This window comes from Molossus molossus, unplaced genomic scaffold (genome assembly GCF_014108415.1).
Source record: "Molossus molossus isolate mMolMol1 unplaced genomic scaffold, mMolMol1.p scaffold_m16_p_1, whole genome shotgun sequence".
NCBI classification, from domain to species: domain Eukaryota; kingdom Metazoa; phylum Chordata; class Mammalia; order Chiroptera; family Molossidae; genus Molossus; species Molossus molossus.
In genome coordinates, this window is record NW_023425344.1 from 69,374,587 (window position 1) to 69,387,762 (window position 13,176).

The 13,176-nt window shown below is 36.1% G+C and overlaps 1 protein-coding gene across 2 annotated transcripts in view; it reads left to right on the forward strand.

Moving 5' to 3' along the window:
- CCSER1 (coiled-coil serine rich protein 1) overlaps window positions 1-13,176 on the forward strand; it is a 723,258-nt gene that overhangs the window by 173,116 nt on the left and 536,966 nt on the right. For both annotated transcript variants that reach the window (XM_036243021.1, XM_036243030.1), the window contains exon 3: window positions 11,217-11,401. In XM_036243021.1, the coding sequence (XP_036098914.1) occupies window positions 11,217-11,401 (185 nt within the window). The remainder of the gene's footprint in view (window positions 1-11,216; window positions 11,402-13,176) is intronic.

Sequence of the window (13,176 nt, forward strand, 5' to 3'; positions counted from 1 at the left end):
CCATTTTGAATTTATTTTTGTGTATGGTATAAGGAGGTGGTCTAGTTTCACCTTTTTATACATATCTGTTCAATTTTCTAACACCATTTATTGAATATACTGTCTTTACCCCATTGTATGATCTTGTCTTCTTTGTCAAATATTAATTGATCATAAAGATGTTGGTTTATTTCTACACTCTGTATTCTGTTCCATTGATCTCTATGCATATTTTTATGCCAGTACCATGCTGTTTTGGTTACTATGGGCTTTTAATATAGTTTGATGTCAAGTAGCATGATACCTCTAGCATTGTGCTTCTTTTACAAGATTGCTGAGGCTATTTGGGGTCTTTTGTGGTTCCATATAAATTTTTAGAATGTTTGTTCTAGATCTGTGTAATATGCCATTAGTATTTTAATAGGAATTGTGTTGTATCTATAGGTTGCTTTGGTTAGCATAGACATATTAATGATGTTAATTCTTCCTATCCATGGATATGGTATATGCTTCCACTTATTTTTATCTTCCTACATTTCTTTTTTCAGTATCTTATAATTTTCTGACTATAGGACTTGTACCTCCTTGGTTAAATCTATTCCTGGGTACATTATTTTTTTTATTGTAATTGTAAATAGGATTGTTTTCTTCATTTCTCTTTCTGATTATTCATTTTTGCTGTATAAAAATGCCACCAGTTTCTGAATATTAATGTTGTGTCCTGCTACTTTACTGAATTCATTTATCAATTCTTACAGGTTTTTGGTTGAGTATTTAGAGTTTTCTATATACACTGTCATGTCTGCAAATTATGACAGTTTTACTTCCTTCTTTGCAGTTTAAATGGATTTTATTTCTTCTTCTTGTATAATTGCTGTGGCCAGTACTATGCTGAATAAGAGTGGTGAAAGCAAACTTTCCTATCTGGTTCCTGATCTTAAGGGAAACATTTGTAGTTTTTCTCCATTAAGTATGGTGTTGGTTGTTAATTTATCATATATGGCCTCTTTGTATTGATGTATGCCCCTCTATTCCCACTTTGCTGAGAGTTTCTATCATAAGTGGGTGCTGGATTTTTTCAAATGATTTTTTATATGATCATGTGACTTTTATCCTTTATTATGTTTATGTGATGTGTCACATTTATTGATTTGCAAATATCATACCATATTTGCATCCTTGGAATAAAGCCCACTTGATCATGGTGTATGATCTTTTTAATGTTTCTAGGAATTTGTCCATTTCACTGCCATTATCCAATTTGTTTGCATATTGTTGTTCATAATATTTTCTTACAAACTTTTGTATTTCTGTGGTGTCAGTTGTTACTTCTCCTCTTCTATTTTTTATTTTATTTATTGGAGTCCTTTATCTTTGTTTCTTGATGAGTCTGGTTAAGTCTTTGTCAATCTTGTTTATTTTTCCAAATAAACAGCTCCTAGTTTCATTGAGCTTTTGTATTATTTAATATCTATGCCTTTTATTTCAGCTCTAATCTCTATTATTTCCTTCCTTCTACTTACTCTGGGCTTTGTTTGTTGTTCTTTTACTAGTTCTTTTAGGTGTAGGGTTATATTGTTTACTTGAGATTTTTTTTGTTTCTGGAGTTAGGCTTGTAATGCTATGAATTTCTCTCTTAGGACTGCTTTTGCTGTGTACCATAGATTTGGGGTTGTTGTGTGTTCATTTTCATTTGTTTCAAGGTAACTTTTGATTTCTTTCTTTGTTTTACTGTTAACCCATTCATTGTTCAGTAACATGTTATTTAGCATACATGTGTTTGAGTGTTTTTTAGTTTTTGATTTTGTTTTTTTGTAACTGATTTCTGGTTTCATACTATTGTGGTCAGAGAAGATTTTTGATATAATTTCAATCTTCTGGAATTTATTAAGACTTATTTTATCTACTAACATGTTGTCTGTCCTAGATAATGTTCCATGTGCATTTGAAAAGAATGTATATTCTGCTACTTTGAGGTAAAATGTTCTTTAATATCACTTCTTGGCCTTTTTTGCTAAGAGCAAGTGAAATGTTTTGTCAATATAAAATAAATCCATGTGATCCAGTGTGTCATTGAAAGTTGTTTTCTTGTTGATTTTTTGTTTGGGAGATCTATCCATTTATGTCAATGTGTTGTTAAAATCCCCTACTTTGATTGTATTACTGTTGATTTTTCCCTTAATGTCCACCAGGATTTTCTTTGTATAATTAGGTGCACCTATGTTGTTTGCACATGTTTCCAAGGCTATATCTTCTTGTTGGATCAATCACTTTGTGTTATGTAATGTCCTTCTTTGTCTCTTTATTATGCCCTTTGTTTTGAAGTCAATTTTGTCTTATGTAAGTATTACTACCCCAGCTTTTTTGTTTCAATTTGCACGGAATATTTTTTTCCATTTCTTCACTTTCAGTCTATATTTATCTTTTGTTCTGAGGTGGGTCTCTTGTAGACAGCATAGACAATAAAACTTCAATATAACAGACTAACATGGACAAGGGAGTGTCCATTAAAGCTGAACATCTATTGTATAATCAAGTACGTTTTCTGAATGCATATGTTAAAAAATTGACAAATTAGTTAGTTTACCTGTTTTTATTTATGTAGACATGTTTGTGTAATTAAAATTATGTATGTATAAAAAGTTTTCTATATGTATTATAGTAATTTTGAATTTATACTAAATAGGTGTAGTAAATGTGTGCATTCACCAGTCACCAGTCACTGTGAGTAAACAAATGCACATGGTTGGGGTGTGGCTTAGTTCAAATTGGAAAATTGGCCAGCATGTGTTAAAACTAATGCAGAGCCAATGGGCATGGACAACAAAGCCGGGGACGGGACGGGGCGGGGGTGGGGGGGTGGGGAGGAGGGTGTCAATGGGGTAAAAAAGGAGAAACATCTGTAACAAAAAAAAATAAAAAAGTAAAAAAAAGTAAACATCTTATAACAATGTCTCATCAAATAGAGACAATTAACAAAAAGTTAGAAATTACTGAAGAAAAATAAAAAAGGACCATGTGGAAATGCTGGAGTTCAAAGGTACATAATTAAAAATAAATAAATTATATCACTAGAGGGCCTCAATAGGATATTTGAACTGGCAGGAGAAAGATTTATGAAGTTGGAAACAGACCAATTTGTAAAACAGAGAGAAAAGGGAACAAAGAAAAATAAACAGATCCTCTGAAAAATGTGGGACACCATTAAATACACCAACATATACTTAATGGGACTGCCAAAAAGGAGAAGGAAGAGAAAACAGGAGAACAAGTATTCAAAGAATTAGTGGCTGAATACTTCTGTACTTGATGGAGATCATCAATGTAAGTATTAAGCAGTATTGGTGCCCGGCAACTGTGGCCCAGTGGTTGAGCATCAACCCATGTACCAAGGGGTTGCTAGTTTGATTCCTGGTGAGGGCACATGCCCAGGTTGTGGACCAAATCCTCAGTGGGGGAATGCAGAAGGTGACCAGTGGATGTTCTCTCTCATCGATGTTTCTCTCTCTCTCTCCTTCTCCCTTCCTCTTTCTCTAAAATCAATAAAGAAAAAAAAGAAAAAAGAAAACTAATGCAGAAAATCACACTAATAATAATAGAACCAGTGACCATGTGCCGTGTGGTGTGATCATGTGCTAATCATTCCCCAAACATTGTTTACGAGTAATGGCTCTTGGATTTAATTATGTAGACTATAGTTGTAGTTATGTAATATTTATTTATGTCAGCAAAATTACTACAGTGTTTTGTCCAACATATGGCCTAATCACTAAGATTTGTTAAAAATAACAGTGAATTAATAACAAAAAAATAATGTGTTAATTTTAATTGTAAGCAAATCTTGGTTAAATTAATTTTAAAATTAACAAGGTGTTAATTTTCACATATGACATATGGACCGGAAATTTTGTCCAATAAATCTGAAGTCTGTTAAATCTGAAGTCCATTAAATTGAGGTCTGTAAAATCGAGGGTTTACTGTATATGGGTCGTGTTTTTTTTTTCAATCTATTCAGTTATCCTATGTCTTTTGACTGGGGCATTTAATCCATTTACATTTAAAGTTATTATGATAGGTATTTATTTATTGATATTTTATTCTTCCTACCTATGTTCCTCTCTATATATTCCTTTTTTTTTTCTCTTTTCTTCTTAATGAAGGCCCTTTAACATTTCTTGCAATATTGGTTTGACACTATTAAATTCCTTTAGCTTTTTTTTTTTGTTCAGAGAAGCTCTTTATTTCACCTTCAATTTTAAATGATAGCCTTGCTGGATAGAGTTGTCTTAGTTGCAGGTCCTTGCTTTACATCATTTTGAATATTTAATACCAATTCCTTCTGGACTGAAAGGGTTTTTGTGGAGAAATAAGCTACAGTTTTATGGCTCCCTTGTAGGTAACTATCTTTCTTTTGCTACTTTTAAGATTCTTTTTTTATCTTTAATTATGAAATGTCCTGGTGTGGGCCTTGTGGGGTTCATTTTTATTGGGACTCTCTGTGCTTTCTAGACTTATGTGTCTTTTTCTTTCCTTCACCAAGGTAAGACAGTTTTCAGCCATTATTTCTTCAAACAGGTTCTCCATCCCTTGCTCACTCTCTTTTACTTCTAGTACACTATGCTGCAAATGTAGTTCCACTTGATGTTTTCCCACAGGACCCTTAGACTTTTCTAACATTTAAAAAATTTCTCTCTCTCTTTTTCTTGTTATTTTGTGTGTGTTTGTTTTTGTTGCTCTGCCTGGGTGTTTTCTGTTATCTTCCTTTTTTAAAATCCTCACCTGAGGATATTTTTTCCATTTATCTTTAGATAAAGTGGAAGGGAAGGGCGAGGGGTGGGGAGGGGGAGAGAGAGAGACACATCAATGTGAGAGAGACACATTGATCGGTTGCCTCCGGCACGACCCTGACCAGGGCCGGAGATGAACCACAACCAAGGCACATGCCCCTGGCTGGAATCAAACCTGCAACTCTTTGATCTTCAGACTGATGCTCTAACCATTGAGCAAAATTGGCCAGGGCATTCTGTTATCTTCTTTAAATTGCTCTTTGGATTCTGTGGTTCATTTAGCCTGCTGTAGTGTTTTCTTCATTTAGGACATTGTATTTTCATTTCTGATTGGCTCTATTTTATATTCTATGTCCTTTTTAATGCTTACTATTTTGTTAAGTTCTCACTGAGATCATCTATTCTTTTTCTAAGGTCCTCGAGTATCCTTATTACCATTGTTTTAAACTCTGTACCTGGTATTTTGATTGGTTCTCTCTCATTTAATTCTTTTCCTGGGGATTTTGCTTGTTCTTTTATTTGGGGCATATTTCTTTGTCTCACCACCTTGTCTTCCTTTTTATGTTTGTCTCTGTGTATTAGCTAGATCTCTTATGACTCCCAAACTAGCTATGATGGCTTTGTGGTATAGGTGTCTTATGGGTCTCAGTGGCATAGTCTTCCAGATCATCTCAGCTAGATGCTCCGGGAATGTCTCTTGTATGGGTTATGTGAGTCATGAATGCTGTTGGCTCATTCATGAGTGGAGTTAACCCTCAGACTAGCTGACTATAAGAATAAACCTCATTTATATCTATGAATTGCTGTGTAGGGGTTGCCCTCATTGAAAGGCAGAGTTATTTCTAGCAGGGTCTGGTGCCTGCTGGCATCCCTCTTTGGGTATGCCATTTGTTTGGCTGGTTAGTTTGATCTCTGGTGTGGTCTAAAGTCTACCACTGGTTGTGTGGATCTGTGTCCACTTAGGCAGGGTTCTGGTATAGGTCGATGTCAGAAATTGTGTATAACCAGCCTTGGGTTATTTGTCTGGAGCTATAATGCTATTCACTGTTTGTAGCTGCAGCTATTGGGCCTGGGTATGCATGGGAGGGGCCAATCTGTATATAGGGTCGGCTTTCTGCAGTTCTGAGCTGGAGACAGATTAATAAAAGGTCCAAGGCTTTCTGATATTGGTGTCTACCTGTCAGCTACTCTGCCACTCCTGAGGTTGCCTGGACTTCCTCCATAGCCTTACAAAGAAAAAATATAGAGTGGGCCCCAGCTCGCTGGCCCCCACAGACCCTTCCAAAAGGAGCAGGCTTGGTAGGGCTGGGCAACCAGGATCAAGAGAACAGGGTTCCCTATTTGGGGCCAGTGTGATAAGACACACACAATGGGGAGAAAGTGGCCTCTTCTCCAGAGCCATACCACTCAGTCTCTGTCAGTGTCTCCACCTTTAGCTCTCCAAGGAGAGTGCACTGCAGGTTCAGGTTGGATGTAGCCAGCCGTCTCCACTGCAGGAGTAAGCAGCAGAGCAGAGCCAGTGGCAGGTAAATCAATAGATTCTCAGCACTGGCCGGTTTGGCACAGCGGTTGAGTGTTGGCCTGTGGACCAGAGAGTCCTGGGTTTGGTTCCCGCTAGGGGCACGTACCACTAAACAAACAAACAAACAAAAAGATTATCCCATTGGGGGTAGTGCCACCTGAATCTACAGGAGGGGGGCATGCACTAAGCCTCCCCCCAGCTCCACAGCTGCACTCATCTGAATCATGTCTAGGAGTTTCTGAAGGAGTCACACTCTGAAGGTCCCAGCTCTGAGCAGAAATTCCTTTTCCCCGTGAACTGAGCTCAGCAGGGTGGGACCATGAGGACTTGGGAGGACAAGTCTATCAAAATAGTCTCCAGTTCGGGGTGGCACCAGCAGAGTCTGCAGGCGGAGGACAAGACTGGCCTTTTTCCAAGCCACACGGTTCAATGACTATCTGAGCATCTGCCTAGAGCTTCTCCAGAAAAAGAGCACCAAAGGTCCCAGTTGAGTGCAGCCCACAGACCTTTCTGCAGGACTCGAGCTTTGCAGGGTGGTGTCGCAGTAGTTGGAAATCTGGATTAGTGTACTCACCAGGCTGGCTCTGTAAGAATAGGCGTGCTTGACCCCAGAAAGATGGCTCTGGAGGGCAAGATGGCTCTGGGACCTCAGTGGCTAACCCTCTAGATCTCTGCTCAGGGCCATGCCACCCACAACATCTTCTCTCTTTTTTTTTTAATTATATAAAGTAAGCCAATTTTTTTCTTTATTAATTTTAGAGAGAGGAAGAGAGAGGGAGAGACAGATGGGAACATTGATAAGAGAGAACATCTATTGGCTGCCTCCTGCATGCCCCCCATTGGGGATTTGGCCCACAAGCTAGTCATGTGCCCTGACCGGAAATTGAACCGGCCACCTTTTGGTGCGTGGGTCGACACTCCATCACTGAGCAACACCGGCTGGGCCAGATCTTCTCTTTATGACTCCCATATGCCCTGAATTGCTTTCCCTCTATGGGAGCCCTAGGTGAGTACGCAAGAGCAAGATCCTGTGCGTTGGCCCTTTAAGAGAGCTCCTGGTTTCTAACAGGCTTCCTCTTCTTTCAGGCAGACAGATTCTCCACTGATTTTCACTGCCTGATTTTCAAATGCTATTCAGGCTCCTCTCCTAGCCCTGGTGTTCTGGGTTGGGGGTCCCAGTGTGGGTTTCAGACCCCACGTGGGTGCAGTCGCCAGCCCTTTCTGTGTCTTTGCCCTTTTTCCAGTCTCTATGTAGTTTCTTCTGTAAATCATTGGTCATAGTACTCCTGTGTAGATTTCCTTCATTTGGTTATTGAGGTTGATTGCTCTATAATTTAGCTGTAAATCCAGTTTGGGCTGGGAGGAAGTGAGTGTCTCTTCCACCTACTCCACAGCCATCTTGGAAAGTCTGTGTCTGCCCACTTTATAAATATTGTTTTATCTTGGTAGCCTTGTTTATACTTTTGGCTCTAGTTATACTTGTTTTATTTGTTAATACTAATATAATTACAAGAATGATGATGATGTGGACAATGGTCACCCTTTTTGTATACTTAATGTGTCAAAATGTGCTAAGCAGTTTGCATAGATTGTTTCATTTAATATTAACCAAAATTTTGTGTGGCTATTATTAATAATTAGGGTTTAGGACTAAGTTTAATAACTTTATGAAATCACATTGATAGCAAGTGGCGGATCTCAGCTTGGCATCTAGGCAGATTTTAAAAGGAATAGCACAGAAATGGGCATATAGTTATCCTGATTATCTCTAATTTTTATCTAGAAATGATGACTTGCCTCAATGTAATACTAAATACTGTATATCTATGGAAACTAAAGAATGACCAACAATTATCTTGCTACTGAGATCCTAATTGCAAGTTATTTAACATATTAAAGTAATTTCACTGAATTTGACAATGTGTTGCCTGTTCTTGGACATTAGCTATTTATATATATTATGTACAACCTTTAAAATAGAGATAGACAAATAAGTGGTAACATCAACAAGGAAACTATGATAATATATTATCCTTCATTTTGTGGAGGTGTTCGTCTGTTATTCATAAAGATTTTATAATTTGGAAGCTTAACATTTTAAAACCAGTTAAGTAAATGTATTTTATGTAAGAAAGAGTTGCTATACACACTAAATTTTATAATACTAAATTTATTTTGCATTTGTTATGAAACATATTGAAGCTAGTATTTAGTATACTTAATGGGTATATTAGGTATATAATCAAATCAAAATTAATAATGTAATGTAGCTATCGCTGGCAATTTAATTTTTATCCATGGGCTTAAAAGTTCTTTTAAAAATATACTGTGTTGGACTAATAGGGTCAGGTCAAAAGGCTTTAAGCCAGTGGATGGGCCTATATAGAACTGTTCACTTCTGAACGCACTCGCTCGATCATTCATTCACTAGGATTTGTGTTGGCTCTGTTTTAGGTACCAGGGATATAGCAATGAACAAAATAAGCATAAATTCCTACCTTTATGCAGTAAAAGTAACTGGGGATAGTCAGACAATTAATATACAAATAAATAAATGACATACGGTGATAACTGCGGAGGATAAGTTTAAAGCAGAATGGAGGTGTAGAAAAAGGGGAGGTGGGATTGTAGTTTGTATTTATTTCCAGCTTTGTTAAGGTATAGTTGACAAACAAAATTGTAAAATACTGAAATTGTAGTGTGATGATTTAATATATGTATATAAGACGAAATGACTTTCTACAATTGAATGAACATATCTATTACCTCACATTTTCACCTATTTTTTTGTGAGAATATTTAAGTTTTACTATCTTAGCAAATATCAATTCTATGACAGTTATAAAATACAGCCACCTGTTATACATTAGATCTCAGACCTTATTCACCTTACAACTAAAAGTTTGTACTCTTTTTTTCTAACCTATTCTTATTCTCCCCCACTTCCTAGCCCCTGGCAACCACTCTTTGATTCTATGAGTTTGATTTCTTTTTTTACTTTATTATTTTAAAATTTGACATGTAAATGATACCATACAGTATTTGTCTTTCTCTGTCTAATTTCACTTAACATGATGTCCCCTAGGTTCAACCTTGTTGCACAAATAATAGGATTTCTCTTTTTTACAAGGCTGAGTAATGTTCCATTGTGTATATACCACATCTTCTTTATTCATTCATTCATCCATGTACACTTAGGTAGTTTCCATACCTTGGCTATTGTGGCAATACTGCTATAAACATGATAGTACAGCTATCTCTTTGAGATAATGATTTCATTTCCTTTGCATTTACTGAGAAAGGGGACTGCTGGGTCATATGGTTTCTTGAAGAACTCCATACTGTTTTCCATAGTGGCTTTACCAGTTTACATCCCCACTGACAGTGTATAAGGGTTTCTTTTTCTCCACATTTTCCACAACACTTGTTATCTTTTGACTTTTTTGATAATAGTCATTCTAATGGGTGTGAGGTAATATCTCATTGTGGTTTTGATTTGCATTTTCCTGATGATTGGTGATGTTGAACTCCTTTTACTGTGCCTGTTGATCATTTGTATGTCTTCTTTGGGAAAAAAAATTCTATTAGTTCATTTGCCCATTTTTAATTGGATTATTTTGGGGGATTTGTTGTTTTGCTTTTGAGTTGTATGAGTTCCTTGTATATTTTAGATATTAACCACTTCTCAGGTATGTAACTTGGAAATATTTTCTCCCGTTTCATATGATCTCTTTTAATTTTATCAATTTTTTGTTTAGCTGAACAGAAGCTTTTTAGTTTAAAGTAGTCCCATTTATTTTTGCTTTTGTTTTCTTTACTTTTGGTGTCAAATCCAAAAAAATAATTGCCAAGCCCAGTGTCAAATATCAAGGGGCTTACCTCCTATGTTTTATTTTAGAAGTTTTACAGTTTAAGGCTTATATTTAAGTCTTAATCCCTTTTGAGTTGATTTTAGTGATAGTGTAATATAGGGATTCAGGTTCATTCTTTTGCAAGTTGCACTCCAGTTTTCCCAGTATGTTTATTGAAGATACTTTCTCCACTGTATACTCTTGGCTTCCTTGTCAAAAATTAATTGCTCATTTATGCCTGGGCATTTATTTTGAGATCGCTATTATGTTCCACTAATATATGTATCTCTTTTTAGATCAGTACCATGTTGTTTTGATTATTATAGCTTTGTAATATAGTTTTAAAGCAGAGACTGTGATGCCTCCAGCTTTGTCCTTCTTAAAATTGCTATGCATATTTGGGGTCTTTTGAGGTTCCATAGAAATTTTAGAGTTTTTTTTTTATATATATATATATATTTTTGTGAAAAATGCCATTGTATTTTTTATAAGAATTTTATACACTCTGGAAATCACTTTGGGTAGTATAGACATTATAAAAATACTAATTATTCCAATCCATGGACATGGGTTATCTTTTAACTTATTTGTGTTTTATTCAATTTCTTTTATCAGTGTCTTATAGTTTTTAGTACAAAGATCTTTCACTTAGTTACATTTATTTGTAAACATTTTATTGTTTTTGATGCTATTATAAGTGGGATTACTTTCTTAATTTCAATTTTGATAGTTCATTGTAATTTGCATTTTCAAGTATGAGCAGAGTATTACTTGACGCAACAAATACTTGAAGGTAATTAGGGCTTAATATATACAAATATTCGAGGGAAGTGTATCATTACAAAGACTGCCGTGTGAAAGTCCTCGCTGGAGCATGGCTGCAGTTTTCTAGGGGTACAAGAGATCCATTGTGGCATAAGCACTATTAATTTAAAAAGTTTTCTGTGAGAGGAATTAGTGAATGACACTAATGCGTTCCCATATGCTTTCAATGGAAGGTTTATGAAAACGGCATTTAAGCATTTATGTTAATTTTTTATTTGTTTTCTTTTCTTTTTTTTTTTTTTTTTTTATTAGTTCTTGCCAGTAGCCTCAGTCCCTATCGTGAAGGAAGATTTATAGAGCGGCGACTGCGGTCCTCATCAGAAGGAACTGCAGGGAGTAGCAGAATGATTTTGAAGCCAAAAGATGGAAATGTAGAAGAAGTTAATAGTCTAAGAAAGCAAAGAGCAGGTTCATCGTCTTCAAAAATGAACAGCATGGTAAGTACATACATATGCCTGCATGATGCAATCATTCCATCTATACCTGGCATGTTCTCGCATGCAAAATGAAAACAGACTGAAGACTAGACTCCTTATATTTGAAGGGAAAATTGATCTCCATAGTTGACGTCACAAGTCATAGATGCTAAGTTTTCACTTAAGACTCTCATGACAGATAGGAGTACACCATGACAGCTACCCTTAATTCCTGTCTTCTTTGCTTCCATAGAAAGTTTGAAGTTCTCCATTCTGGAGCAAAACCCTGGAATACACAAGCTAAGGGAAGTTCTGGTCGTGGGGATACCCTCTGACACTATCACTGCACACCATCTCTTCACCCAGCAGCCATTATAAGATATGTCCTTTCGTAAACCACCCTATGACCCCGTAATGGACACCACTCTGCTGGTCATTTTATAGTTGCCCCTCCACACAGAATGAGGAGCCTGTGGATCAAGGCAAAATCCAAAGCCTTCATACTTCTGGGTAACAGAGATTCTAGATTTCTGGTCTAAACCAGGGAGCCTGCTGATGAGAGTGGAGGTGGGATGTGTAGGGGGGCAGTCAGGGCTTGCATTTGTGGACTGGGTGTCTTAGAAGTGTGTGCATGAAGCTTCCTTGTAATGTGAGGTGGAGCCAGAGGTGACCAGAGGGCTGCAGCCCAAGGGGTCAGGAGGCCTCAGGTCTCCCAAAGAGATTGGAGTGGGGTTTGCCTTTTGGAGTTCACTTTATTCAATTTCTCACAAATATGTTCTTTTTTCATCATTGTCTTTGATCCCAAATATTTAACAGTGTTTCTTTCAAATGATCTATCTACCTACCTACCTATCTGTTCATGCATATATATGAAAAATGCACAAAACTATGTAATTTACGACATTTCTATGTATGCTTGATAATTGTTTCAAATGAAAATATGAGCTTATGTACTTCAGACAATAGTGTTGTGAAGAAGAGTGAAATTCCTGAGGCACTATTGAGTGATAGTAAAACCACTGTACTTGAAGTTAGGAGTTCTAACCATCAGGTCAGGCTTGGCTGGATTTTAATCTTGAGCAAATCAGTTACTACAAAACAACAAATGATGATGGGTTCCTTCTTCCTATTATACAAAAAAAAAAAAAATGTGTGTATTTACATGTGTATATACAGAAATATATTTCAGCTTTCTTTTTTTTTGTGTGTGCTTTGAAAAATGTTATTATTTTAGCAATTGATGTTTCTTGTCTACATTTAAGAATATGTTAAGAAAGATTTCCAGTTGATGCATCACTAAAGGTTATGGCTGATGAATTATTATGAAATATTTATTTTCACAAAATTTCCATTCATCTTTTACAGAGCAGTATTTATGTTAATAATTGCATACCCTTGACTAGACTTGCCCAAAGTTGGGCCTTTTATGTATTCTTTATGTCTCATTTTTCATACTATTTTAAAATATTTTCCTTATAATATCTCAAAATCACTTTTTCTTTAAGATATGCTGTCAAGATTTAAAATTTTAAATGTCAAAGCACAAAAATGTAATTTTGTTATTTTATTTGAGGCTTTTTATGCATTTCCAAAAAGTGTCCCTGCAATGATGTAGATTTCCACTGGATGGCAGGATTATACCATTGCCATCGTCAGGGAAAAGCTCTAAGGCTTGCGGATTTTCAATCTTTTTCATCTCCTGGCACACATGAGCTAATTACTGAAATTCTATGACCCACCAAAAAACAAAACAACATTTTTTGCCAATCTGACAAAAAAAAATAGGTATAATTTAG